Source organism: Hyla sarda, unplaced genomic scaffold (assembly GCF_029499605.1).
Source record: "Hyla sarda isolate aHylSar1 unplaced genomic scaffold, aHylSar1.hap1 scaffold_874, whole genome shotgun sequence".
Taxonomy (NCBI): Eukaryota; Metazoa; Chordata; class Amphibia; order Anura; family Hylidae; genus Hyla; species Hyla sarda.
The window spans coordinates 70,624-98,112 of NW_026610902.1; the positions used below are offsets into that span (position 1 = coordinate 70,624).

Sequence of the window (27,489 nt, forward strand, 5' to 3'; positions counted from 1 at the left end):
ATGTTTCAATTGACTAGATGTGTTAAAAATGGCTGCAGGGGAGTGGAGGTGAGAACTAATTGTATGAACTAAAATGGCTGCAGGGGAGTGGAGGTGAGAACTAATTGTATGAACTAAAATGGCTGCAGGGGAGTGGAGGTGAGAACTAATTGTATGAACTAAAATGGCTGCAGGGGAGTGGAGGTGAGAACTAATTGTATGAACTAAAATGGCTGCAGGGGAGTGGAGGTGAGAACTAATTGTATGAACTAAAATGGCTGCTGGGGGAGGAACTTCACTTTTTTTTTTGTTTTGTTTTTTGGAGTGTAACATGGCTGCCCCCCATAGGAGTGAACACGTGGCAGAGACTAGCAGCCTCATGGAAAGAGAGAGAGGAAAAAGGAAGAAAGAGAAAGAAACATGGAAAATCTGGGTTATGATCTTCAGGTGTCACTCCATAAGGGATTCTTAGCTCCATAATAATAGTATTATACAGACCAATTTTCACACTCCTCCCCCCTGCTTAATACAAAGACTCTCTTTATTGAAAATATGATAATTCTCACCATCCTATCACCAGTTTATAAACAAATGTATGTCTGTACATCGGTGTTAACTTCAATACCTAAATATTTGCATCATACTTTCAGCCCACACCTTATGCCTATCTATTCGCTTCACATTCTTTTGCCTATCTATATCCATTCAGAGAACTTCCCTGGTTGGACTTGATGGACGTATGTCTTTTTTCAACCATACTAACTATGTAACTATATAACTTCAACATAACTAAGTCAAATCACAATTGTTCTCACACTGTTATATATAACTGTATATTACACTGCTATATATATATATATATATATATATATATATATATATATACACACACCTTCTTATCCCATCAACCATCAATATATTTCAAACTTGCAACTGCCCTAATATCTTTAATTTATCAATTCCAATTTGAACTCACCACATGCTTTCCATTAAACTTCATTTCCTTCCTTTACAATTCTGTGTAATTCCCTTCCCCCCACTTCCTCTCCATATGCAATTCTATAAGTGAGATCAGGTTTCTCCTGCACATTCCAAAAAAAAATAAAACATGCAGCTATATAGCCCCCTCTGTCTCCTAAAAAACAGAAACCAACAAGCTTAGGGTGTCCCCAGCTGTTGCAAACTAAAACCCTTTCAAAAAACCCTTTATTTTAGGAGATATCTTTAAAACACTAATACATTAGATTTGGAATCAGAAGGGAAGTTATTTCCCCCTCTTCGTCTGAATTAGCTAATTTCCATGGACACATCAAGACAAGACACATATCAATCAATTCAATCAGTTATAATGGGACAAGTTCCAGAAGTCTGCTATTCCCGGGAAAATCCCTTGTACCCCCAGTCCTAGACAAGCTCCAATTATGACGTTATACCAGGCGACCAGCACCATATCCGTCCTGGATCACTTATCTATTTATGACTCTCCTGTCCTAACCATTCTGCCCAATGATTATTTACGACAACGTACTCCGCAACTCAACTCCCCAATGAACAGTCCCAATTCCACTCACACACTTCATACACACTCGGGTAGTAAGATAGATACATTATGATATCTTATACATGGGTAATTGGCTGCACAAGAATTTATGAAAAGGAAGGATTGTCCGGCACCAGGTATGCTCTAAAAGATCACTTTTTATTCATGCCATAGCAAGGAAACAGACATCACAGGACTGTAGTAATCTGACGCGTTTCGCTCTCTCTTGAGTCTACGTTTAAGCTCAAGAGAGAGCGAAACGCATCAGATTACTACAGTCCTGTGATGTCTGTTTCCTTGCTATGGCATGAATAAAAAGTGATCTTTTAGAGCATACCTGGTGCCGGACAATCCTTCCTTTTCATACGCTGTTGAAGCCGGGGCGGGACCGGCGGGTCCGTGGCAGCACAGGTGTGTCGGGGATCTGCCTCCGGAGGTGAGCGGACACCATTGCATTTGCACAAGAATTTATCTGTCTTTCTCTCTTAGGTCACATGCAAGTCAGCTAGATCAGCATGACAAAACAAAGGGGAGACATGGGTGCTTTTGGCTAAGTACAAGAAGTATGTCCTACCGTACGCCTGGAGTTGATCAAATCCCATCTGCGTCCATCTTTGTTCCATCGTCTGGTCTGACTGCAACCTGCACATGAGACCTATAATCCAGCCCCACGTTGGGCGCCATCTGTTGTAGATTAACTCATCGTTCTTGTACATAATGTATATACCGAAGCATAGAGAAATCACTCAGACAGAGCCATTGTGCTTTAGCGTTCTGTGTGCTGTCCACTGGTCTTTATTTCAAATCATTCAAGCTTATATCAACTTTGTCATTAACATAAGTTCCCACCCCCTGCTAGGGGATGTTCCAGCATTTAGGGAGTGTGCAAATATCATGAGGAATGTGCCTCATTCCTCATGGCATTCCACTTTCTGTAACTTTCCCGGGTTCCCTTTATTCAAAGTCTTCACACGATGAGTGGGGTCCAGAGCAGATACCGGAAGGAGCAGAGGGGGGAAACAGATGGGGAAGGGGGCTCCTAAATGAATAATTTTTTACATAGATAAATCTATTACAAAACCATGCCGGTTAGCTCAGGGAGCTGTTCGGGATCGCTGTGGCGAAATCGCGGCATCCCGAACAGCTTACAAGACAGCTGGAGGATCCCTACCTGCCTCCTCGCTGTCCGATTGCCGAATGACTGCTCAGTGCCTGAGATCCAGGCATGAGCAGTCAAGCGGCAGAATCATCGATCAGTGGTTTCTTATGAGAATTTTGTTTCTGGTGTCCTTCGCCAGCCCTTTGGTCTTGGCCATAGTGGAGTTTGGAGTGTGACTGAGGTTGTGGACAGGTGTCTTTTATACTGATAACAAGTTCAAACAGGAGCCATTAATACAGGTAACGAGTGGAGGACAGAGGAGACTCTTAAAGAAGAAGTTACAGGTCTGTGAGGGAGGAATCTTCTTGTTTGTTATTGACCAAATACTTATTTTCCACCATAATATACAGATAAATTCTTTAATAATCAGACAATGTGATTTTATGGATTTTTCTCATTCTGTCTCATAGTTGATGTTATAACCTATGATGGAAATTACAGCCTCATCTTTATAAGGGGGAGAACTTGTACAATTGGTGATTGACTAAATACTTTTTTGCCTCACTATATATAATAACAATTTATAAACACTCAATCATTTCTACATATAAGAGATTAAAGGGGTTCTCCTCCCACAGACATCTTATCCCCTTCCCCCCCCCGGAAGATCTTTGTGCTATTGTAAACCCAACATGTTTTGTCGGGTCGTGCACCAAAAATTCTGTCTGCACTGAAATTTGCGCAGGAACTATGTCTCATTGCGCCAGAACTCTCTCTGCGCCAGAAATGAAAAACCTGACCAACTCTCCATTTTACTGGAAAAACAACTAAAAAGTGGCGTGTCTGTCGGGAAAAGGGGCATGTTCCCGACATTTTAACAAAAACAACATATTTACTAAGGAGGAAAACCCGACAGATCAGAGCAGGTGTAAAAAAAAAAAGTAAAATGTAGGGAAACCTTAGTAAATATGGTGGAAAAAAATTGTAGGGAATTAAAACCCACAAAGAAACCTACACAACAACACTACAAAACTACACAGCACTACAAACCTACACAACACTCTTAGTAAATCAGGACCAGTATACACAATATACACCATAAACATAATATACACAATATACACCATAAATATAATATACACAATATACACCATAAATATAATATACACAATATACACCATAAATATACACAATATACACCATAAACATAATATACACAATATACACCATAAATATAATATACACAATATACACCATAAACATGATATACACAATATACACCATAAACATAATATACACAATATACACCATAAATATAATATACACCATAAACATAATATACACAATATACACCCTAAACATAATATACACAATATACACCATAAATATAATATACACAATATACACCATAAATATAATATACACAATATACACCATAAATATACACAATATACACCATAAACATAATATACACAATATACACCATAAATATAATATACACAATATACACCATAAATATAATATACACAATATACACCATAAATATAATATACACAATATACACCATAAACATGATATACACAATATACACCATAAACATAATATACACAATATACACCATAAATATAATATACACCATAAACATAATATACACAATATACACCATAAACATAATATACACCATAAACATAATATACACAATATACACCATAAACATAATATACACAATATACACCATAAATATAATATACACAATATACACCATAAACATAATATACACAATATACACCATAAACATAATATACACAATATACACCATAAATATAATATACACCATAAATATAATATACACAATATACACCATAAATATAATATACACAATATACACCATAAATATAATATACACCATAAACATAATATACACAAGATACACCATAAATATAATATACACCATAAATATAATATACACAATATACACCATAAACATAATATACACAATATACACCATAAATATAATATACACAATATACACCATAAACATAATATACACCATAAACATAATATACACAATATACACCATAAATATAATATACACAATATACACCATAAACATAATTTACACAATATACACCATAAACATAATATACACAATATACACCATAAATATAATATACACAATATACACCATAAATATAATATACACAATATACACCATAAATATAATATACACCATAAACATAATATACACAAGATACACCATAAATATAATATACACAAGATACACCATAAACAAAATATACACAAGATACACCATAAACATAATATACACAATATACACCATAAACATAATATACACCATAAATATAATATACACCATAAACATAATATACACAAGATACACCATAAATATAATATACACAATATACACCATAAACATAATTTACACAATATACACCATAAACATAATATACACAATATACACCATAAACATAATATACACAATATACACCATAAACATAATATACACAATATACACCATAAATATAATATACACAATATACACCATAAATATAATATACACAATATACACCATAAATATAATATACACACTATACACCATAAATATAATATACACAATATACACCATAAATATAATATACACAATATACACCATAAATATAATATACACAATATACACCATAAATATAATATACACAATATACACCATAAATATAATATACACAATATACACCATAAATATAATATACACAATATACACCATAAATATAATATACACAATATACACCATAAATATAATATACACAATATACACCATAAATATAATATACACCATAAACATAATATACACAAGATACACCATAAATATACACAATATACACCATAAACATAATATACACAATATACACCATAAACATAATATACACAATATACACCATAAATATACACAATATACACCATAAACATAATATACACAATATGCACCATAAATATACACAATATACACCATAAATATAACCTACACAACAGTCTTAGTAAATCAGGGCCAGTATGTTTTAGAACACTGGGTTTCCGCGGCCGGAGATGAGACAGCATGCTCCGCCCCCTCCATTCATGTCTGTGGGAGGGGACATACGTTCTGTATGTACTGTTCACGCCCCCTCCCATAGACTTGCATTGAGGGGGCTGGACGTGACATCATGAGGGGGCGGGGCTATGACGTCACAAGCTCTTGTTGCCGGTGTGAGGTGGTTTTTTGCGCCCCCGTAGATCCATGCGTCCGCTCCTCCCCCAGCTCTCCAAACATTTCCGAAGCTAGAACTGGGGGAGGGCAGAGCAAGGGGAAGGAGAAAGTTCACGCCCCCCCCCTCATCTCCCCTCCCTGAGCTCGGATGCTGGATGCAGATCTCCACGACACGCCCCCTCCCTGAGGACATAGATCTCCACGGCAGGTCCCCTCCCTCATCTCCCCCAGCAGATCTCCATGGCAGGTCCCTCCCTCATCTCCCCCAGCAGATCTCCACGGCTGTTACGCCGAGCGCTCCGGGTTCCCGCTCCTCCCCGGAGCGCTCGCTTCTCCCCCTCCGCTGCAGCGCTCCGGTCACGTCCTCTGACCCGGGCGCTGCGATCCTGCTGTCAGCCGGGATGCGATTCGCGATGCGGGTAGCGCCCGCTCGCGATGCGCACCCCGGCTCCCCTACCTGACTCGCTCCCCGTCTGTTCTGTCCCGGCGCGCGCGGCCCCGCTCCCTAGGGCGCGCGCGCGCCGGGTCTCTGCGATTTAAAGGGCCACTGCGCCGCTGATTGGCGCAGTGGTTCCAATTAGGGTTATCACCTGTGCACTTCCCTATATTACCTCACTTCCCTTGCACTCCCTTGCCGGATCTTGTTGCCTTAGTGCCAGTGAAAGCGTTCCTTGTGTGTCCCTTGCCAGTGTTTCCAGACCTTCTGCCGTTGCCCCTGACTACGATCCTTGCTGCCTGCCCCGACCTTCTGCTACGTCCGACCTTGCTTCTGCCTACTCCCTTGTACCGCGCCTATCTTCAGCAGCCAGAGAGGTGAGCCGTTGCTAGTGGATACGACCTGGTCACTACCGCCGCAGCAAGACCATCCCGCTTTGCGGCGGGCTCTGGTGAAAACCAGTAGTGGCTTAGAACCGGTCCACTAGCACGGTCCACGCCAATCCCTCTCTGGCACAGAGGGTCCACTACCTGCCAGCCGGCATCGTGACAGTAGATCCGGCCATGGATCCCGCTGAAGTTCCTCTGCCAGTTGTCGCTGACCTCACCACGGTGGTCGCCCAGCAGTCACAACAGATTGCGCAACAAGGCCAACAGCTGTCTCAACTGACCGTTATGCTACAACAGTTGCTACCACAGCTTCAGCAGTCATCTCCTCCGCCAGCTCCTGCACCTCCTCCGCAGCGAGTGGCCGCTCCTGGGATACGCTTATCCTTGCCGGATAAATTTGATGGGGACTCTAAGTTTTGCCGTGGCTTCCTTTCCCAATGTTCCCTGCATCTGGAGATGATGTCGGACCTGTTTCCCACTGAAAGGTCTAAGGTGGCTTTCGTAGTCAGTCTTCTGTCCGGAAAAGCCCTGTCATGGGCCACACCGCTCTGGGACCGCAATGACCCCGTCACTGCCTCTGTACACTCCTTCTTCTCGGAAATCCGAAGTGTCTTTGAGGAACCTGCCCGAGCCTCTTCTGCTGAGACTGCCCTGTTGAACCTGGTCCAGGGTAATTCTTCCGTTGGCGAGTATGCCGTACAATTCCGTACACTTGCTTCAGAATTGTCCTGGAATAATGAGGCCCTCTGCGCGACCTTCAAAAAAGGCCTATCCAGCAACATTAAAGATGTTCTGGCCGCACGAGAAATTCCTGCTAATCTACATGAACTTATTCACCTAGCCACTCGCATTGACATGCGTTTTTCTGAAAGGCGTCAGGAACTCCGTCAAGATATGGACTCTGTTCGCACGAGGCGTTTCGTCTCCTCGGCTCCTCTCTCCTCTGGTACCCTGCAATCTGTTCCTGTGCCTCCCGCCGTGGAGGCTATGCAGGTCGACCGGTCTCGCCTGACACCTCAAGAGAGGACACGACGCCGTATGGAGAACCTCTGCCTGTACTGTGCTAGTACCGAACACTTCCTGAGGGATTGTCCTATCCGTCCTCCCCGCCTGGAAAGACGTACGCTGACTCCGCACAAAGGTGAGACAGTCCTTGATGTCTACTCTGCTTCTCCACGTCTTACTGTGCCTGTGCGGATGTCTGCCTCTACCTTCTCCTTCTCTACAGTGGCCTTCTTGGACTCTGGATCTGCAGGAAATTTTATTTTGGCCTCTCTCGTCAACAGGTTCAACATCCCAGTGACCAGTCTCGCCAGACCCCTCTACATCAATTGTGTAAATAATGAAAGATTGGACTGTGCCATACGTTTCCGCACGGAGCCCCTTCTTATGAGTATCGGATCTCATCATGAGAGGATTGAACTTTTGGTCCTCCCCAATTGCACCTCGGAGATTCTCCTTGGACTTCCCTGGCTTCAACTTCATTCCCCAACCCTGGATTGGTCCACTGGGGAGATCAAGAGTTGGGGGTCCTCTTGTTCCAAGAACTGTCTAAAACCGGTTCCCAGTAACCCTTGCCGTAACTCTGTGGTTCCTCCAGTAACCGGTCTCCCTAAGGCCTATATGGACTTCGCGGATGTTTTCTGCAAAAAACAAGCTGAGACTCTACCTCCTCACAGGCCTTATGATTGCCCTATCGACCTCCTCCCGGGTACTACTCCACCCCGGGGCAGAATTTATCCTCTCTCTGCCCCAGAGACTCTTGCCATGTCCGAATACGTCCAGGAGAATCTAAAAAAGGGCTTTATCCGTAAATCCTCCTCTCCTGCCGGAGCCGGATTTTTCTTTGTGTCCAAAAAAGATGGCTCCCTACGTCCTTGCATTGACTACCGCGGTCTTAATAAAATCACGGTTAAGAACCGCTACCCCTTACCCCTCATCTCTGAACTCTTTGATCGCCTCCAAGGTGCCCACATCTTCACTAAATTGGACTTAAGAGGCGCCTATAACCTCATCCGCATCAGAGAGGGGGACGAGTGGAAAACGGCATTTAACACCAGAGATGGACACTTTGAGTATCTGGTCATGCCCTTTGGACTGTGCAATGCCCCTGCCGTCTTCCAAGACTTTGTCAATGAAATTTTTCGTGATCTGTTATACTCCTGTGTTGTGGTATATCTGGACGATATCCTAATTTTTTCTGCCAATCTAGAAGAACACCGCCAGCATGTCCGTATGGTTCTTCAGAGACTTCGTGACAACCAACTCTATGCCAAAATTGAGAAATGTCTGTTTGAATGCCAATCTCTTCCTTTTCTAGGATATTTGGTCTCTGGCCAGGGACTACAGATGGATCCAGACAAACTCTCTGCCGTCTTAAATTGGCCACGCCCCTCCGGACTCCGTGCTATCCAACGCTTTTTGGGGTTCGCCAATTATTACAGGCAATTTATTCCACATTTTTCTACCATTGTGGCTCCTATCGTGGCTTTAACCAAGAAAAATGCTGATCCCAAGTCTTGGCCTCCTCAAGCAGAGGACTCCTTTAAACGACTCAAGTCTGCCTTTTCTTCGGCTCCCGTGCTCTCCAGACCTGACCCTTCCAAACCCTTCCTATTGGAGGTTGATGCCTCCTCAGTAGGAGCTGGAGCTGTTCTTCTACAAAAAAATTCTTCCGGGCATGCTGTCACTTGTGGTTTTTTCTCTAGGACCTTCTCTCCAGCGGAGAGGAACTACTCCATCGGGGATCGAGAGCTTCTAGCCATTAAATTAGCACTTGAGGAATGGAGGCATCTGCTGGAGGGATCAAGATTTCCTGTTATTATCTACACCGACCACAAGAACCTCTCCTACCTCCAGTCGGCCCAACGGCTGAATCCTCGCCAGGCCCGGTGGTCTCTGTTCTTTGCCCGATTTAATTTTGAGATTCACTTTCGTCCTGCCGATAAGAACATTAGGGCCGATGCTCTCTCTCGTTCCTCGGATGCCTCAGAAGTTGATCTCCCTCCGCAACACATCATTCCACCTGACTGCCTGATCTCCACTTCTCCTGCCTCCATCAGGCAGACTCCTCCAGGAAAGACCTTTGTTTCTCCACGCCAACGCCTCGGAATCCTCAAATGGGGTCACTCCTCCCATCTCGCAGGTCATGCGGGCATCAAGAAATCTGTGCAACTCATCTCCCGCTTCTATTGGTGGCCGACTCTGGAGACGGATGTTGGGGACTTTGTGCGAGCCTGCACTATCTGTGCCCGGGATAAGACTCCTCGCCAGAAGCCCGCTGGTTTTCTTCATCCTCTGCCTGTCCCCGAACAGCCTTGGTCTCTGATTGGTATGGATTTTATTACTGATTTACCCCCTTCCCGTGGCAACACCGTTATTTGGGTGGTCGTTGATCGATTCTCCAAAATGGCACATTTCATCCCTCTTCCTGGTCTTCCTTCTGCGCCTCAGTTGGCTAAACAATTTTTTGTACACATTTTTCGTCTTCACGGGTTGCCTACGCAGATTGTCTCGGATAGAGGGGCCCAATTCGTGTCTAAATTCTGGAGAGCTCTCTGTAAACAACTCAAGATTAAATTAAATTTTTCCTCTGCATATCATCCCCAGTCCAATGGACAAGTAGAAAGAATTAACCAGATCCTGGGTGATTATTTGCGACATTTTGTTTCCTCCCGCCAGGATGACTGGGCAGATCTCCTTCCATGGGCCGAATTCTCGTATAACTTCAGGGTCTCTGAATCTTCCTCCAAATCCCCATTTTTCGTGGTGTACGGCCGTCACCCTCTTCCCCCCCTCCCTACCCCCTTGCCCTCTGGTCTGCCCGCTGTGGATGAAATTTCTCGTGACCTTTCCATTATATGGAGAGAGACCCAAAATTCTCTCTTACAGGCTTCTTCACGCATGAAGAGATTCGCGGATAAGAAAAGAAGAGCTCCCCCCGTTTTTTCCCCTGGAGACAAGGTATGGCTCTCCGCTAAATATGTCCGCTTCCGTGTCCCTAGCTACAAGTTGGGACCACGCTATCTTGGTCCTTTCAAAATCTTGTGTCAAATTAATCCTGTCTCTTATAAACTTCTTCTTCCTCCTTCTCTTCGTATCCCTAATGCCTTTCACGTCTCTCTTCTCAAACCACTCATCCTCAACCGTTTTTCTCCCAAATCTGTTCCCCCCACTCCTGTTTCCGGCTCCTCGGACGTCTTCTCGGTCAAGGAGATTTTGGCTGCCAAAAAGGTCAGAGGGAAAAATTTTTTTTTAGTAGACTGGGAGGGTTGTGGTCCTGAAGAGAGATCCTGGGAACCTGAGGACAACATCCTTGACAAAAGTCTGCTCCTCAGGTTCTCAGGCTCCAAGAAGAGGGGGAGACCCAAGGGGGGGGGTACTGTTACGCCGAGCGCTCCGGGTTCCCGCTCCTCCCCGGAGCGCTCGCTTCTCCCCCTCCGCTGCAGCGCTCCGGTCACGTCCTCTGACCCGGGGCGCTGCGATCCTGCTGTCAGCCGGGATGCGATTCGCGATGCGGGTAGCGCCCGCTCGCGATGCGCACCCCGGCTCCCCTACCTGACTCGCTCCCCGTCTGTTCTGTCCCGGCGCGCGCGGCCCCGCTCCCTAGGGCGCGCGCGCGCCGGGTCTCTGCGATTTAAAGGGCCACTGCGCCGCTGATTGGCGCAGTGGTTCCAATTAGGGTTATCACCTGTGCACTTCCCTATATTACCTCACTTCCCTTGCACTCCCTTGCCGGATCTTGTTGCCTTAGTGCCAGTGAAAGCGTTCCTTGTGTGTCCCTTGCCAGTGTTTCCAGACCTTCTGCCGTTGCCCCTGACTACGATCCTTGCTGCCTGCCCCGACCTTCTGCTACGTCCGACCTTGCTTCTGCCTACTCCCTTGTACCGCGCCTATCTTCAGCAGCCAGAGAGGTGAGCCGTTGCTAGTGGATACGACCTGGTCACTACCGCCGCAGCAAGACCATCCCGCTTTGCGGCGGGCTCTGGTGAAAACCAGTAGTGGCTTAGAACCGGTCCACTAGCACGGTCCACGCCAATCCCTCTCTGGCACAGAGGGTCCACTACCTGCCAGCCGGCATCGTGACAACGGCAGGTCCCCTCAAAGGGGGACATACTACAGGCTAAAGGGGGACAAAGGAGGACATACTGCACGGGCTACAGGCTAAAGGGGGACAAAGGAGGACATACTGTACGGGCTACAGGCTAAAGGGGGACAAAGGAGGACATACTGTACGGGCTAAAGACTGCACAAGCTAAAGGGGGACATTTAGCCCGTGCAGTATGTCCCCCTTTACACATAGAGCTCATTGGGAGCACTGCTCTACGTCCTCAGGGAGGGGAGATCTATGTCCTCAGGGAGGGGAGATCTATGTCCTCAGGGAGGGGAGATCTATGTCCTCAGGGAGGGGGCAGGCCGTATAGATCTGCGTCCAGCCGAGCTCAGGGAGATGAGGGAGGGGGCGTGGACCTTCTCTCTCCCCTTGCTCTGCCCTCCCCCAGTTCTAGCTTCGGAAATGTTCGGAGAGCTGGGGGAGGAGCGGACGCATGGATCTACGGGGGCGCAAAAAAACACCTCACATCGGCTCTAAGCATTCGGAAGATTTTGTTCCAAATGCTGAGCAGCGGAGTAACCCTTTAAGGACCACGTTTTTTTTTTTCATTTTTGCACTTTTCATTTTTTCCTCCTCCACCTTCTAAAAATCATAACTTTCAATTTTCCACCTAGACTCATATGAAGATTGTTTTTTGCGCCACCAATTTTACTTTGTAATGACATCAATAATTTCATCACAAAATCTACGGCAAAAACAGGGGCTAAATTTGAAAAAAAAAAACGGCATTTTGTACCTTTTGGGGCTTTAGTTTTTACGCAGCGCAATTTTCGGTAAAAATGATGCCTTTTCTTTATTCTGTAGGTCCATACGATTAGGATAATACCCAAATTATATAGGTTAGATTTTGTTTTACTTCTGTTCAAATTTTTTTACTTTATGTACGAAAATTAGTAGGTTTAAAATATCCTCTTCTGACCCCTATAACTTTTATGTTTTTCCGTGTATGGGGCGGTATGAGGACTCATTTTTTGCGCCGTGATCTGAAGTTTTCATCGATACCCTTTTTGTTTTTGATGGGACTTTTTGATCAGTTTTAATCATTTTTTGTAGAGTATAAAGTGACCAAAAATATGTAATTTTATTTAAAAAAATATTTTTTTATTATGTTTTATATTTTCTTAATTATAATTTTTTTTTAGGGCTGCACGATATGGGGGAAAAATGTGCGATTGCGATTATGAGTCTAAATATTGCGATTTCGATATGCGATGCGATATAATAAATAAATGGTGAAATCCCGCCCATTTCACATCTATCCACCTATTATATGCCCACCACACATTTCACATCTCCCCCCTGTCACAATCTCCATCCCCCCCTGTCACAATCTCCATCCCCCCTGTCACAATCTCCATCCCCCTGTCACAATCTCCATCCCCCTGTCACAATCTCCACCCCCCTGTCACAATCTCCATCCCCCCGTCACAATCTCATCCCCCTGTCACAATCAACATCCCCCCGTAACAATCTCCATCCCCCCGTCACAATCTCCATCCCCCCTGTCACAATCTCCATCCCCCTGTCACAATCTCCATCCCCCTGTCACAATCTCCACCCCCCTGTCACAATCTCCATCCCCCCGTCACAATCTCATCCCCCTGTCACAATCGCCATTCCCCCCGTCACAATCTCCATCCCCCCGTCACAATCTCCATCCCCCCATCACAATCTCCATCCCCCCGTCACAATCTCCATCCCCCCGTCACAATCTCCATCCCCCGTCACAATCTCTATCCCCCGTCACAATCTCCATCCCCCCTGTCACAATCTCCATCCCCCCCGTCACAATCTCCATCCCCCCGTCACAATCTCATCCCCCTGTCACAATCTCCATCCCCCCGTCACAATCTCATCCCCCCCATCATAATCTCATCCCCCCCTGTCAGAATCTCCATCCCCCGTCACAATCTCATCCCCCCGTCACAATCGCCATCCCCCCGTCAGAATCTCCATCCCCCCGTCAGAATCTCCATCCCCCTGTCACAATCTCATCCCCCCCGTCACAATCTCATCCCCCCCGTCACAATCTCCATCCCCCCCGTCACAATCTCCATCCCCCCGTCACAATCTCATCCCCCCGTCACAATCTCCATCCCCCCGTCACAACCCCCCCTTCCCTCCATGTCACATCCCCCCGTCACATATCCCTCTAAGACACAATTCCCCCCCTTCCTGTCTCAATCTCCCCATATGTCACAATCCCCCCCCCCCCATCTCATTCTCCCCCTTTTTGTACCGCAGCAATACACTGGGTTTTCAAATCTTCCGTGGGATCCAGGAAACCAAGTTTATTACTGCCAAGAAAGACCTTTCCCCATCAGCCAATCACTGGCTTGCCACGTGACACCGCTGCGTCCAGTGATTGGCTGACAAGAGAAAGGTCCTACTGCTTGTATGGAGAAGAGAGGAGACACCGGACCACACGGAGGGGAACGGCATCTGCAGGGACCGGGAGGAGGGGAGCAATTTTTTTTTCTCCGTGCGCCTTTTTCTTAGCTCAGAGTTTTTACTGACTTTTAGTATTTAAATTAGTTTTTACCTGCTCTGGCCGGCCCTGCCCGCAGCAGCACACGGGAGCCGGCCCGAGCAGATAATCACAAATTTTCCCAGGGGGCCATATCGCTATATCGCAAAAAGGAAAAATCGCAATTCGATTGCTTTTGCGATATATCGTGTAGCCCTAATTCCTTGGTCTGTGTAATTCTTTATTTATTTAATTTTTTTCCATTTCCCAGACGACACTTCTACACACATCCAGTGGGGTCAGAATCACGGTGGGGTGGAGGTGGGGTGGGGGTGAAAGGGACGTTGTGGTAGACTCCAAATCTGGGTTTTCACAGCCAGAAGTCATTTGCAGCAGGATCGGTCCCGCAGTGCTCGGGTCAGGGGGATTTGTCTCTTCTTTCCCAATTCTGACATCGTCTTGACCCGCTTCACATGTACTGAAGAGTCGCCCCACTGTAAGAGGCCATTCCCGAACTTCACCGCTCATGGCGTCAATCTTCACCGCTCATGGCGTCAATCTTCACCGCTCATGGCGTCAATCTTCACCGCTCATGGCGTTAATCTTCACCGCTCATCGCGTCAATCTTCACCGCTCATCGCGTCAATGTTCACCGCTCATCGCGTCATTCTTCACCGCTCATCGCGTCATTCTTCACCGCTCATCGCGTCAATCTTCACCGCTCATCGCGTCAATCTTCACCGCTCATCGCGTCAATCTTCACCGCTCATGGCGTCAATCTTCACCGCTCATGGCGTCAATCTTCACCGCTCATGGCGTCAATCTTCACCGCTCATGGCGTTAATCTTCACCGCTCATCGCGTCAATCTTCACCGCTCATCGCGTCAATGTTCACCGCTCATCGCGTCATTCTTCACCGCTCATCGCGTCATTCTTCACCGCTCATCGCGTCAATCTTCACCGCTCATCGCGTCAATCTTCACCGCTCATCGCGTCAATCTTCACCGCTCATCGCGTCAATCTTCACCGCTCATCGCGTCAATCTTCACCGCTCATCGCGTCAATCTTCACCGCTCATCGCGTCAATCTTCACCGCTCATCGCGTCAATCTTCACCGCTCATCGCGTCAATCTTCACCGCTCATCGCGTCAATCTTCACCGCTCATCGCGTCAATCTTCACCGCTCATCGCGTCAATCTTCACCGCTCATCGCGTCAATCTTCACCGCTCATCGCGTCAATCTTCACCGCTCATCGCGTCAATCTTCACCGCTCATCGCGTCAATCTTCACCGCTCATCGCGTCAATCTTCACCGCTCATCGCGTCAATCTTCACCGCTCATCGCGTCAATCTTCACCGCTCATCGCGTCATTCTTCACGGCTCATCGCGTCAATCTTCACCGCTCATGGCGTCAATCTTCACCGCTCATCGCGTCAATCTTCACCGCTCATCGCGTCAATCTTCACCGCTCATCGCGTCAATCTTCACCGCTCATCGCATCAATCTTGCTTCTTCCTGAGCTCACGGGAGGTATTTTATTTTTTAATAGGTGTTTATCAAGTTTTTGACCTCTGCGTGACATAATTATTACTTTTATGCGACTTTTGGATCAAAATGTCGCACGGAGGCAAATGAGAAAAAAATGTAAGGAAAAATCCAGAATCAAGTAAGAAAGCGATTAGAGAGGTAAGGAAACAAAAGAAATACGACCACCCGGCCGCCAAGAACATCTGCCAGCTATGTCGTGCAACTACAACTCCCAGCATGTCCGCACTGGAAGGGTAAGCTGGGAGTTTTTACTTGTTGATGAGGTCGGGTGTACCTGCACCAGTGCTGGCCTGCGTATGGAAAGTATAAAGTAAGACAAAACAAAAGAGACCGGCGGGAGGGGGGGCACCCAGTGCATTACCTCAATAACTAGGATCCCCTTAGAATGGCAAGGGAGAGGAAAAAATGCAAGTGTGTGAGAGGATGGGCAGGTGTGGCCGTAGGTAGTAACAGCTCACACCCCGCCCCCTCAATGCAATCTATGGGAGGGGGCGTGGCAGCAGTCACACCCCCTCCCATAGACTTGCATTGAAGGGGCGGGGCATGATGTCATGAGGGGGCAGGGCTATGATGTCACGAGCTCCCGGCTCCAGTGTTCGTAACAGTTTGTTCTAAACGCTGAGCAGCGGAGTACCCCTTTTAAGCGAGTGGTATAACTCTCATATCACCCCACAAAATTGGGGGTATCAGGAGGCAACAGCTTCTGGCCTTGAGGTCCCAGGAGATGGTGAAACCGATCCTGCAAAGCACAATGGAGAAGAGCGAAGAAAAAGGATCCCCCTTGATAGGCGCTGCCAGGAGAGATGGAATCCAAACTTGGAAATGTGGTGTAGTAAACCAAGAGGTTTTACTGAAGAGAGAAACATAAAAAAATACAAAACTATAAAAGTAGCAGCAGAGTAGGATGACGCGTTTCGGAGGAACACCTTCCTCCTTCCTCAGATCAGTATGTTAAAGAAAAGTATAGTGGTGGAGGGACACAACGGGGCTCAGATGGCACAAAATGGCTGACATGGGAGTAAAGGAACTGAGGATTCCTATATATATATATATATATATATATATATATATATATATATATATATGAGAATATAAGAGAAGGCCTGATGAATAGATGAGGAATAAGAAAGGATTTTTCTAAATTCAACCCTTAAAGGGGTACTCCCGTGGAAAACTTTTTTTTTTTCTTTAAATCAACTGGTGCCAGAAAGTTAAACAGGTTTGTAAATCACATCTATTAAACAATCTTAATCCTTCCAGTACTTTTTAGGGGCTGTATACTAAAGAGAAATCCAAAAAAAAAAATGCATTTCCTGTGATGTCCTGACCACAGTGCTCTCTGCTGACCTCTGCTGTCCATTTTAGGAACTGTCCAGAGCTGGAGAATATCCCCAAACATATGCTTCTCTGGACAGTTCTTAAAATGGACAGCAGAGGTCAGCAGAGAGCACTGTGGTCATGACATCAGAGAAATCCAAAAAAGAAAAGTGTTTCCTCTGTAGTATACAGCCCCTAAAATGTACTGGAAGGATTAAGATTTTTTAATAGATGTGATTTACAAACCTGTTTAACTTTCTGGCACCAGTTGATTTAAAAAAAAAAAAAAGTTTTCTTTTTGGGGGCGAAAAATGGGTTGATAGTTTGTATGGAATCCGTCATTTGTGACGCTTAGAAGCATGAAACTTTGTTTTTAGGTAACAATTAGAGATAAAGAAACACGTGTTCTAACGTTTTCTAAAATTCCTCCCCTGAAGGGGTGAAACGGGGGTTCAAAGTTGTATGAATTAACCCTGTGTTTGTAGGGGTATACCCTGCGCTGCGGCACGGGAGGGTTATGAAGCGAGCTCAGGAGCTGACCTCGCATCATTCCCGCACGGTCCCGGCTGCTATCAGCAGCCAGGACCCGTGGCTAATGGGTATTAACTCTTTAGACGCAGCGATCAAAGATGAAAGAATTCGGGTTGTTTGGATGCCCGTAGACTTTACCCAGAGCGGCCTCATTACTATAGGATCGTAAAAAGTTATTCTATGTTACCCCAAATTTAACGCGAGCGAAGCTGCGGGGCAAAAGCTAGTACTGAAATAAATATGGAGGCCTAGTGAACATAATTTCGTATAGAAGATATGATGTGTCAAAAGTTGCGTTGAACCCCGAGGAAGAAGTGTTTGAAGTTTATGGATCCAAAAATGTTCTTGAAGCGTCGGGGGGCATCTTTAGGGATTTGTTTAATGGAGATGGCAGTGATGTGGTTAAAGTCACCGGTGTGTGAGTGTATGAGACGCCGTGTAATAGAGAACCTTGGTGGCTATTGCTCCGGTGTTTGTTTAAAGGGGTACTCCGCTGCTCAGCGTTTGGAACAAACTTTTCCGAATGCTGGAGCCGCTGCTGGGAGCTGGTGACGTCATAGCCCCGCCCTCTCTTTGACATCACGCTCCGCCTCAATGCAAGTCTATGGGAGGGGGCGTGACAGTCGGCACGCCCCCTCCCATAGACTTTCATTTAGGGGGCGGGGTGTGATGTCAAAGAGGGGGCGGGGCTATGACATCACCAGCTCCAGCATTCGGAACAGTTTGTTCCAAACGCTGAGCAGCGGAGTACCCCTTTAACCTTTCTCTGAAACATCTGATGGTGCGTCCGACATATTGTAAACCACGTGAACATTCTAGAAGGTATATAACATACTGAGAGCGGCAATTGAGAAATGTTTTGATGGGAAATATTTCTTTGGTGAGTGACTGCCAATGGGAAAGTAGTATTCAGCAGCTAATAAGTATTGGAAGGATTAAGATTTTTTAATAGAAATAATTCACAAATTTGTTTAACTTTCTGGCAACAGTTCATAAAAAAAAGGTTTTCCACTGGGGCACCCCTTTAATTTGCCCATTTTTTTTTTGTGTATTATTTCTCTTTCCAATTTTTTTTACTTAATTTTGATAAGTGGAGAACCATTGGTGGAACTCGGGTAAGTGTTTGAAGTCAGAGAGAATTTATGCAGGCTCTTCCCCCTGGTTCTTCCTCCCTGGCTCTCCCCCCTTGTCTTCCCCTGGTTCTCCCCCCCCCCCCCCCCCTTGTCCTCCCCGGTTCTGCCTGGTTCTTCCTCCCCGGTTCTCCCCCCCCCCCCCTTTTCCTCCCTGCCCCCCCCCCCCCCCAGGCTCTTCTGCCTGGCTCTTCCTCCCCGGTTCCCCCCCCCCCCCCTTGTCCTCCCTGGTCCCCCCCCCCCCCCCAGGCTCTTCTGCCTGGTTCTTCCTCCCCGGTTCCCCCCCCCCCCCCCCATGTCCTCCCTGGTCCCCCCCCCAGGCTCTTCTGTCTGGTTCTTCCTCCCTGGTTCCCCCCCAAGGCTCTTCCCCCGGGTTCTTCTAGACATTACTCTTGAGAAGAGACTGAGAGAAGAATATGGTCTGTGTCCCATTTGATGGGGATCAAGGGACCCCGTAGTTCTGGGTCTTGTATCTCAATCCATTCAGTGTTGTCATAGGATGAAAATCCTTATTCTTATCAATGTCCCTGTTCTGGGCGAGGTTCTTCCGCTGCTCACGTGTCAGTCAGAGATGTCCATGACCGGCAGACGTGCCACAGTCCTTACTGCCATTGTTTCCTCCATTTCAGATCCTACCGGCCGGAGATCAGACGGAGGTTGGGGAGAACGGCGTGACGCTGAGCGGGGGGCAGAAGGCTCGCATAAGCCTGGCCCGGGCTGTGTATCAGGTGAGATGGCGGTGGTAGTGATGGTTCTTAGGATTCTCTGTCCCCTCCAGACCAGGACCTATGACATCTCAGAGGACCAGGCTCCACCACAGCGCAGCAGCATGGAGGAAACGTCTCCTCTATAAGTGAAGGGGGGAGGGAATTTGAGTGTGCACCAGGAGGGTTAGATAACCGGTCTTTACCTTCCTCAGGAGAAGGACATTTACCTCCTGGATGACCCCCTGGCCGCAGTAGATACAGATGTGGCCGCTCACCTCATGGACAGATGCATTCTGGGAATTCTGAGACACAAGACAAGAATCCTCTGCACGCACAGAACCGAATTGCTGGAAAAGGCGGACGTCATCGTACTGATGGAGGAGGGCAAGATCCTCTGTACAGGTGAGTCCCACTTCCTCTGTACAGGTGAGTCCCATGTCCTCTGTACAGGTGAGTCCCGCGTCCTCTGTATAGGTGGGTCCGGTGTCCTCTGTACAGGTGAGTCCCGCGTCCTCTGTACAGGTGGGTCCCATGTCCTCTGTACAGGTGGGTCTGGTGTCCTCTTTACAGGTGAGTCCCATGTCCTCTGTACAGGTGGGTCCCATGTCCTCTGTACAGGTGGGTCCGGTGTCCTCTGTACAGGTGGGTCCGGTGTCCTCTGTACAGGTGAGTCCCGCGTCCTCTGTACAGGTGAGTCCCATGTCCTCTGTACAGGTGGGTCTGGTGTCCTCTGTATAGGTGAGTCCCGTGTCCTCTGTACAGGTGAGTCCCATGTCCTCTGTACAGGTGGGTCTGGTGTCCTCTGTACAGGTGAGTCCCATGTCCTCTGTACAGGTGGGTCCCATGTCCTCTGTACAGGTGGGTCCGGTGTCCTCTGTACAGGTGGGTCCGGTGTCCTCTGTACAGGTGAGTCCTGCGTCCTCTGTACAGGTGAGTCCCATGTCCTCTGTACAGGTGGGTCTGGTGTCCTCTGTATAGGTGAGTCCCGCGTCCTCTGTACAGGTGAGTCCCATGTCCTCTGTACAGGTGGGTCTGGTGTCCTCTGTACAGGTGAGTCCCGCGTCCTCTTTTAAGGTGGGTCCGGTGTCCTCTGTACAGGTGGGTCAGGTGTCCTCTGTACAGGTGGGTCCGGTGTCCTCTGTACAGGTGGGTCCAGTGTCCTCTGTACAGGTGGGTACGGTGTCCTCTGTACAGGTGAGTCCCGCGTCCTCTGTACAGGTGGGTCTGGTGTCCTCTGTACATGTGAGTCCCGCATCCTCTGTACAGGTGGGTCCCGCGCCCTCTGTACAGGTGAGTCCCGCGTCCTCTGTACAGGTGAGTCCCATGTCCTCTGTACAGGTGAGTCCGGTGTCCTCTGTACAGGTGGGTCCCATGTCCACTGTACAGGTGAGTCCCATGTCCTCTGTACAGGTGGGTCCGGTGTCCTCTGTACAGGTGGGTCCCATGTCCACTGTACAGGTGAGTCCCGCGTCCTCTGTACAGGTGGGTCCGGTGTCCTCTGTACAGGGTAGGTCCGGTGTCCTCTGTACATGGTGGGTTCCGCATCCCCTGTACATGGTGGGTCTGGCATCCTCTGTACAGGTGAGTCCCATGTCCTCTGTACAGGTGGGTCCGGTGTCCTCTGTACAGGTGAGTCCCATGTCCTCTGTACAGGGTGGGTCAGGTGTCCTCTGTACAGGTGGGTCCGGCGTCCTCTGTACATGGTGGGTCCGGTGTCCTCTGTACATGGTGGGTCCGGTGTCCTCTGTACATGGTGGGTCCGGTGTCCTCTGTACAGTTGGGTCCGGTGTCCTCTGTACAGGTGAGTCCCATGTTCTCTGTACAGGTGGGTCCGGTGTCCTCTGTACAGGTGAGTCCCATGTCCTCTGTACAGGGTGGGTCCGGTGTCCTCTGTACAGGTGGGTCCGGCGTCCTCTGTACATGGTGGGTCCAGCGTCCTCTGTACATGGTGGGTCCGGTGTCCTCTGTACAGGTGAGTCCCATGTCCTCTGTACAGGTGGGTCCGGTGTCCTCTGTACAGGTGAGTCCCATGTCCTCTGTACAGGTGAGTCCCGCGTCCTCTGTACAGATGAGTCCCATGTCCTCTGTACAGGTGAGCACCGCGTCCTCTGTACAGGTGGGTCTGGTGTCCTCTGTACAGGTGGGTCCGGTGGCCTCTGTACAGGTGGGTCCGGTGGCCTCTGTACAGGTGGGTCCGGTGTCCTCTGTACATGGTGGGACCCGTGTCCTCTGTACATGGTGGGTCCCGTGTCCTCTGTACATGGTGGGTCCCGTGTCCTCTGTACATGGTGGGTCCCGCGTCCTCTGTACATGGTGGGTCCCGCGTCCTCTGTTCAGGTTTGTCCCGCATCCTCTGTACAGGTGAGTCTCGCGTCCTCTGTACAGGTGGGTCTGGTGTCCTCTGTACAGGTGAGTCCCGCGTCCTCTGTACAGGGTAGGTCCGGTGTCCTCTGTACAGGTGAATCCCATGTCCTCTGTACAGGGTGGGTCAGGTGTCCTCTGTACAGGTGGGTCCGGTGTCCTCTGTACATGGTGGGTCCGGTGTCCTCTGTACATGGTGGGTCCGGTGTCCTCTGTACATGGTGGGTCCGGCGTCCTCTGTACATGGTGGGTCCGGCGTCCTCTGTACATGGTGGGTCCGGTGTCCTCTGTACAGTTGGGTCCGGTGTCCTCTGTACAGGTGAGTCCCATGTTCTCTGTACAGGTGGGTCCGGTGTCCTCTGTACAGGTGAGTCCCATGTCCTCTGTACAGGTGAGTCCCGCGTCCTCTGTACAGGTGAGTCCCAGGTCCTCTGTACAGGTGAGTCCCGCGTCCTCTGTACAGGTGAGTCCCGCGTCCTCTGTACAGGTGGGTCTGGTGTTCTCTGTACAGGTGAGTCCTGCGTCCTCTGTACAGGTGAGTCCCGCGTCCTCTGTACAGGTGAGTCCCAGGTCCTCTGTACAGGTGAGTCCCGCGTCCTCTGTACAGGTGAGTCCCGCGTCCTCTGTACAGGTGGGTCTGGTGTCCTCTGTATAGGTGAGTCCCGTGTCCTCTGTACATGGTGGGTCCGGTGTCCTCTGTACAGGTGAGTCCCGCGTCCTCTGTACAGGTGAGTCCCAGGTCCTCTGTACAGGTGAGTCCCGCGTCCTATGTACAGATGAGTCCCGCGTCCTCTGTACAGGTGGGTCCGGTGTCCTCTGTACAGGTGAATCCCTTGTCCTCTGTACTTGGTGGGTCCGGTGTCCTCTGTACATGGTGAGTCCCGCGCCCTCTGTACAGGTGAGTCCCATGTCCTCTGTACAGGTGGGTCCGGTGTCCTCTGTACAGGTGGGTCCGGTGTCCTCTGTACAGGTGGGTCCGGTGTCCTCTGTACAGGTGGGTCCGGTGTCCTCTGTACAGGTGGGTCCGGTGTCCTCTGTACAGGTGGGTCCGGTGTCCTCTGTACAGGTGGGTCTGGCGTCCTCTGTACAGGTGAGTCCGGTGTCCTCTGTACAGGTGGGTACGGTGTCCTCTGTACAGGTGGGTCCGGTGTCCTCTGTACAGGTGGGTACGGTGTCCTCTGTACAGGTGGGTCTGGCGTCCTCTGTACAGGTGGGTCTGGCGTCCTCTGTACAGGTGGGTCTGGTGTCCTCTGTACAGGTGGGTCTGGCGTCCTCTGTACAGGTGCTTCTGGCGTCCTCTGTACAGGTGGGTCTGGCGTCCTCTGTACAGGTGGGTCTGGCGTCCTCTGTACAGGTGGGTCTGGCGTCCTCTGTACAAGTGGGTCTGGCGTCCTCTGTACAGGTGGGTCTGGCGTCCTCTGTACAGGTGGGTCTGGTGTCCTCTGTACAGGTGGGTCTAGTGTCCTCTGTACAGGTGAGTCCCGCGTCCTCTGTACAGGTGGGTCCGGTGTCCTCTGTACAGGTGGGTCCGGTGTCCTCTGTACAGGTGGGTCTGGTGTCCTCTGTACAGGTGGGTCCCATGTCCACTGTACAGGTGAGTCCCGTGTCCTCTGTACAGGTGGATCCCATGTCCACTGTACAGGTGGGTCTGGTGTCCTCTGTACAGGTGAGTCCGGTGTCCTCTGTACAGGTGGGTCCTGCATCCTCTGTACAGGTGGGTCCGGTGTCCTCTCTACAGGTGGGTCTGGTGTCCTCTGTACAGGTGAGTCTTGCGCCCTCTGTACATGGTGGGTCCGGTGTCCTCTGTACAGGTGGGTCCGGTGTTTTCTGTACATGGTGGGTTCCGCGCCCTCTGTACAGGTGAGTCCTGCGCCCTCTGTACATGTGAGTCCCGCGCCCTCTGTACATGTGAGTCCCGCGCCCTCTGTACAAGTGAGTCTTGCGTCCTCTGTACATGGTGGATCCCGCGTCCTCTGTACATGGTGGGTCCGGCATCCTCTGCACATGTGAGTCCCGCGCCCTCTGTACATGTGAGTCACGCGTCCTCTGTACAGGGTGGGTCCGGTGTCCTCTGTACATGGTGAGTCCCGCGCCCTCTGTACATGGTGGGTCCTGCGTCCTCTGTACATGGTGAGTCCCGCGCCCTCTGTACAGGTGAGTCCCATGTCCTCTGTACAGGTGGGTCCGGTGTCCTCTGTACAAGTGGGTCCGGTGTCCTCTGTACAGGTGGGTCTGGCGTCCTCTGTACAGGTGGGTCCGGTGTCCTCTGTACAGGTGAGTCCCGCGTCCTCTGTACAGGTGGGTCCAGTGTCCTCTCTATAGGTGGGTCTGGCGTCCTCTGTACAGGTGGGTCCGGTGTCCTCTGTACAGGTGGGTCCGGTGTCCTCTGTACAGGTGGGTCCGGTGTCCTCTGTACAGGTGGGTCTGGCGTCCTCTGTACAGGTGAGTCCGGTGTCCTCTGTACAGGTGGGTACGGTGTCCTCTGTACAGGTGGGTCCGGTGTCCTCTGTACAGGTGGGTACGGTGTCCTCTGTACAGGTGGGTCTGGCGTCCTCTGTACAGGTGGGTCTGGCGTCCTCTGTACAGGTGGGTCTGGTGTCCTCTGTACAGGTGGGTCTGGCGTCCTCTGTACAGGTGCTTCTGGCGTCCTCTGTACAGGTGGGTCTGGCGTCCTCTGTACAGGTGGGTCTGGCGTCCTCTGTACAGGTGGGTCTGGCGTCCTCTGTACAAGTGGGTCTGGCGTCCTCTGTACAGGTGGGTCTGGCGTCCTCTGTACAGGTGGGTCTGGTGTCCTCTGTACAGGTGGGTCTAGTGTCCTCTGTACAGGTGAGTCCCGCGTCCTCTGTACAGGTGGGTCCGGTGTCCTCTGTACAGGTGGGTCCGGTGTCCTCTGTACAGGTGGGTCTGGTGTCCTCTGTACAGGTGGGTCCCATGTCCACTGTACAGGTGAGTCCCGCGTCCTCTGTACAGGTGGGTCCCATGTCCACTGTACAGGTGGGTCTGGTGTCCTCTGTACAGGTGAGTCCGGTGTCCTCTGTACAGGTGGGTCCTGCATCCTCTGTACAGGTGGGTCCGGTGTCCTCTCTACAGGTGGGTCTGGTGTCCTCTGTACAGGTGAGTCTTGCGCCCTCTGTACATGGTGGGTCCGGTGTCCTCTGTACAGGTGGGTCCGGTGTTTTCTGTACATGGTGGGTTCCGCGCCCTCTGTACAGTTGAGTCCTGCGCCCTCTGTACATGTGAGTCCCGCGCCCTCTGTACATGTGAGTCCCGCGCCCTCTGTACAAGTGAGTCTTGCGTCCTCTGTACATGGTGGATCCCGCGTCCTCTGTACATGGTGGGTCCGGCATCCTCTGCACATGTGAGTCCCGCGCCCTCTGTACATGTGAGTCACGCGTCCTCTGTACAGGGTGGGTCCGGTGTCCTCTGTACATGGTGAGTCCCGCGCCCTCTGTACATGGTGGGTCCTGCGTCCTCTGTACATGGTGAGTCCCGCGCCCTCTGTACAGGTGAGTCCCATGTCCTCTGTACAGGTGGGTCCGGTGTCCTCTGTACAGGTGGGTCCGGTGTCCTCTGTACAGGTGGGTCCGGTGTCCTCTGTACAGGTGGGTCTGGCGTCCTCTGTACAGGTGGGTCCGGTGTCCTCTGTACAGGTGAGTCCCGCGTCCTCTGTACAGGTGGGTCCGGTGTCCTCTCTATAGGTGGGTCTGGTGTCCTCTGTACAGGTGGGTCTGGCGTCCTCTGTATAGGTGGGTCCGGTGTTCTCTGTACAGGTGGGTCCGGTGTCCTCTGTACAGGTGGGTCTGGTGTCCTCTGTACAGGTGGGTCTGGCATCCTCTGTACAGGTGGGTCTGGTGTCCTCTGTACAGGTGGGTCTGGTGTCCTCTGTACAGGTGGGTCTGGCGTCCTCTGTACAGGTGGGTCTGGCGTCCTCTGTACAGGTGGGTCTGGCGTCCTCTGTACAGGTGGGTCTGGAGTCCTCTATACAGGTGGGTCTGGCGCTCTCTGTACAGGTGAATCTGGTGTCCTCTGTACAGGTGGGTCCGGTGTCCTCTGTACAGGTGGGTCTGGTGTCCTCTGTACAGGTGGGTCTGGCGTCCTCTGTACAGGTGTGTCTGGTGTTCTCTGTACAGGTGGGTCTGGCGTCCTCTGTACAGGTGGGTCTGGCGTCCTCTGTACAGGTGGGTCTGGCGTCCTCTGTACAGGTGGGTCTGGCGTCCTCTGTACAGGTGGGTCTGGTGTCCTCTGTACAGGTGAGTCCCGCGTCCTCTGTACAGGTGGGTCCGGTGTCCTCTGTACAGGTGGGTCCGGTGTCCTCTGTACAGGTGGGTCCGGTGTCCTCTGTACAGGTGGGTCCGGTGTCCTCTGTACATGGTGGGTCTGGCGTCCTCTGTACAGGTGGGTCCGGTGTCCTCTGTACAGGTGAGTCCCGTGCCCTCTGTACATGGTGGGTCCGGCATCCTCTGTACATGTGAGTCCCGCGCGCTCTGTACAGGTGAGTCCCGCGCCCTCTGTACAGGTGAGTCCCGCGTCCTCTGTACAGGTGAGTCCCGCGTCCTCTGTACAGGTGAGTCCCGCGTCCTCTGTACAGGGTGGGCCCGGGTCCTCTGTACATGGTGGGTCCGGCGTCCTCTGTACATGGTGGGTCCGGCGTCCTCTGTACATGGTGGGTCCGGCGTCCTCTGTACATGGTGGGTCCGGTGTCCTCTGTACAGGTGGGTCCGGTGTCCTCTGTACAGGTGGGTCCGGTGTCCTCTGTACATGGTGAGTCCCGCGCCCTCTGTACAGGTGAGTCCCATGTCCTCTGTACAGGTGAGTCCCGCGTCCTCTGTACAGGTGGGTCCATTGTCCTCTGTACAGGTGAGTCCCGCGCCCTCTGTACATGTGAGAGGAGAACCGAAAAGATAGGACTTGCTTAGCCCTTGGCGCCTATTCCCCAAGTAACGATTCCAGCTGGAATCGTTACTTGGGGAATAGGCGCCAAGGGCTAAGCAAGTCCTATCTTTTCGGTTCTCCTCATACTAAAGCTACACCACGACCTGGAGGTCACGGTGAAGGACGCCCAGGCTGCCGCCCGTATTTTCAACTACAAACCCCAGCGAGTCTACAAGCTCATCAAGGTGTTGTGCCCTCAGCACAACGCTACATGGGTCCGGTGTCCTCTGTACAGGTGGGTCCGGTGTCCTCTGTACATGGTGAGTCCGGTGTCCTCTGTACAGGTGAGTCTGGTGTCCTCTGTACAGGTGAGTCTGGTGTCCTCTGTACAGGTGAGTCTGGTGTCCTCTGTACAGGGTGGGTCCGGTGTCCTCTGTACATGGTGAGTCCCGCGCCCTCTGTACATGGTGGGTCCTGCGTCCTCTGTACATGGTGAGTCCCGCGCCCTCTGTACAGGTGAGTCCCATGTCCTCTGTACAGGTGGGTCCGGTGTCATCTGTACATGTGAGTCCCGCGCCCTCTGTACATGTGAGTAACGCGTCCTCTGTACAGGTGGGTCTGGTGTCCTCTGTACAGGTGAGACCCATGACCTCTGTACAGGTGAGTCCCACGTCCTCTATACAGGTGGGTCCGGTGTCCTCTGTACAGGTGAGTCCCGCGTCCTCTGTACAGGTGAG

General features: G+C 50.0%; 1 protein-coding gene across 1 annotated transcript in view; it reads left to right on the plus strand.

Moving 5' to 3' along the window:
- The window catches only part of ABCC10 (ATP binding cassette subfamily C member 10), a gene marked incomplete at its 3' end in the record, with an annotated part of 112,257 nt that overhangs the window by 32,758 nt on the left and 52,010 nt on the right, over nucleotides 1-27,489 (plus strand). Inside the window, 2 exon segments of the mRNA XM_056554715.1 lie at nucleotides 19,442-19,540; nucleotides 19,732-19,921. Coding sequence (XP_056410690.1) covers nucleotides 19,442-19,540; nucleotides 19,732-19,921 — 289 coding nt within the window.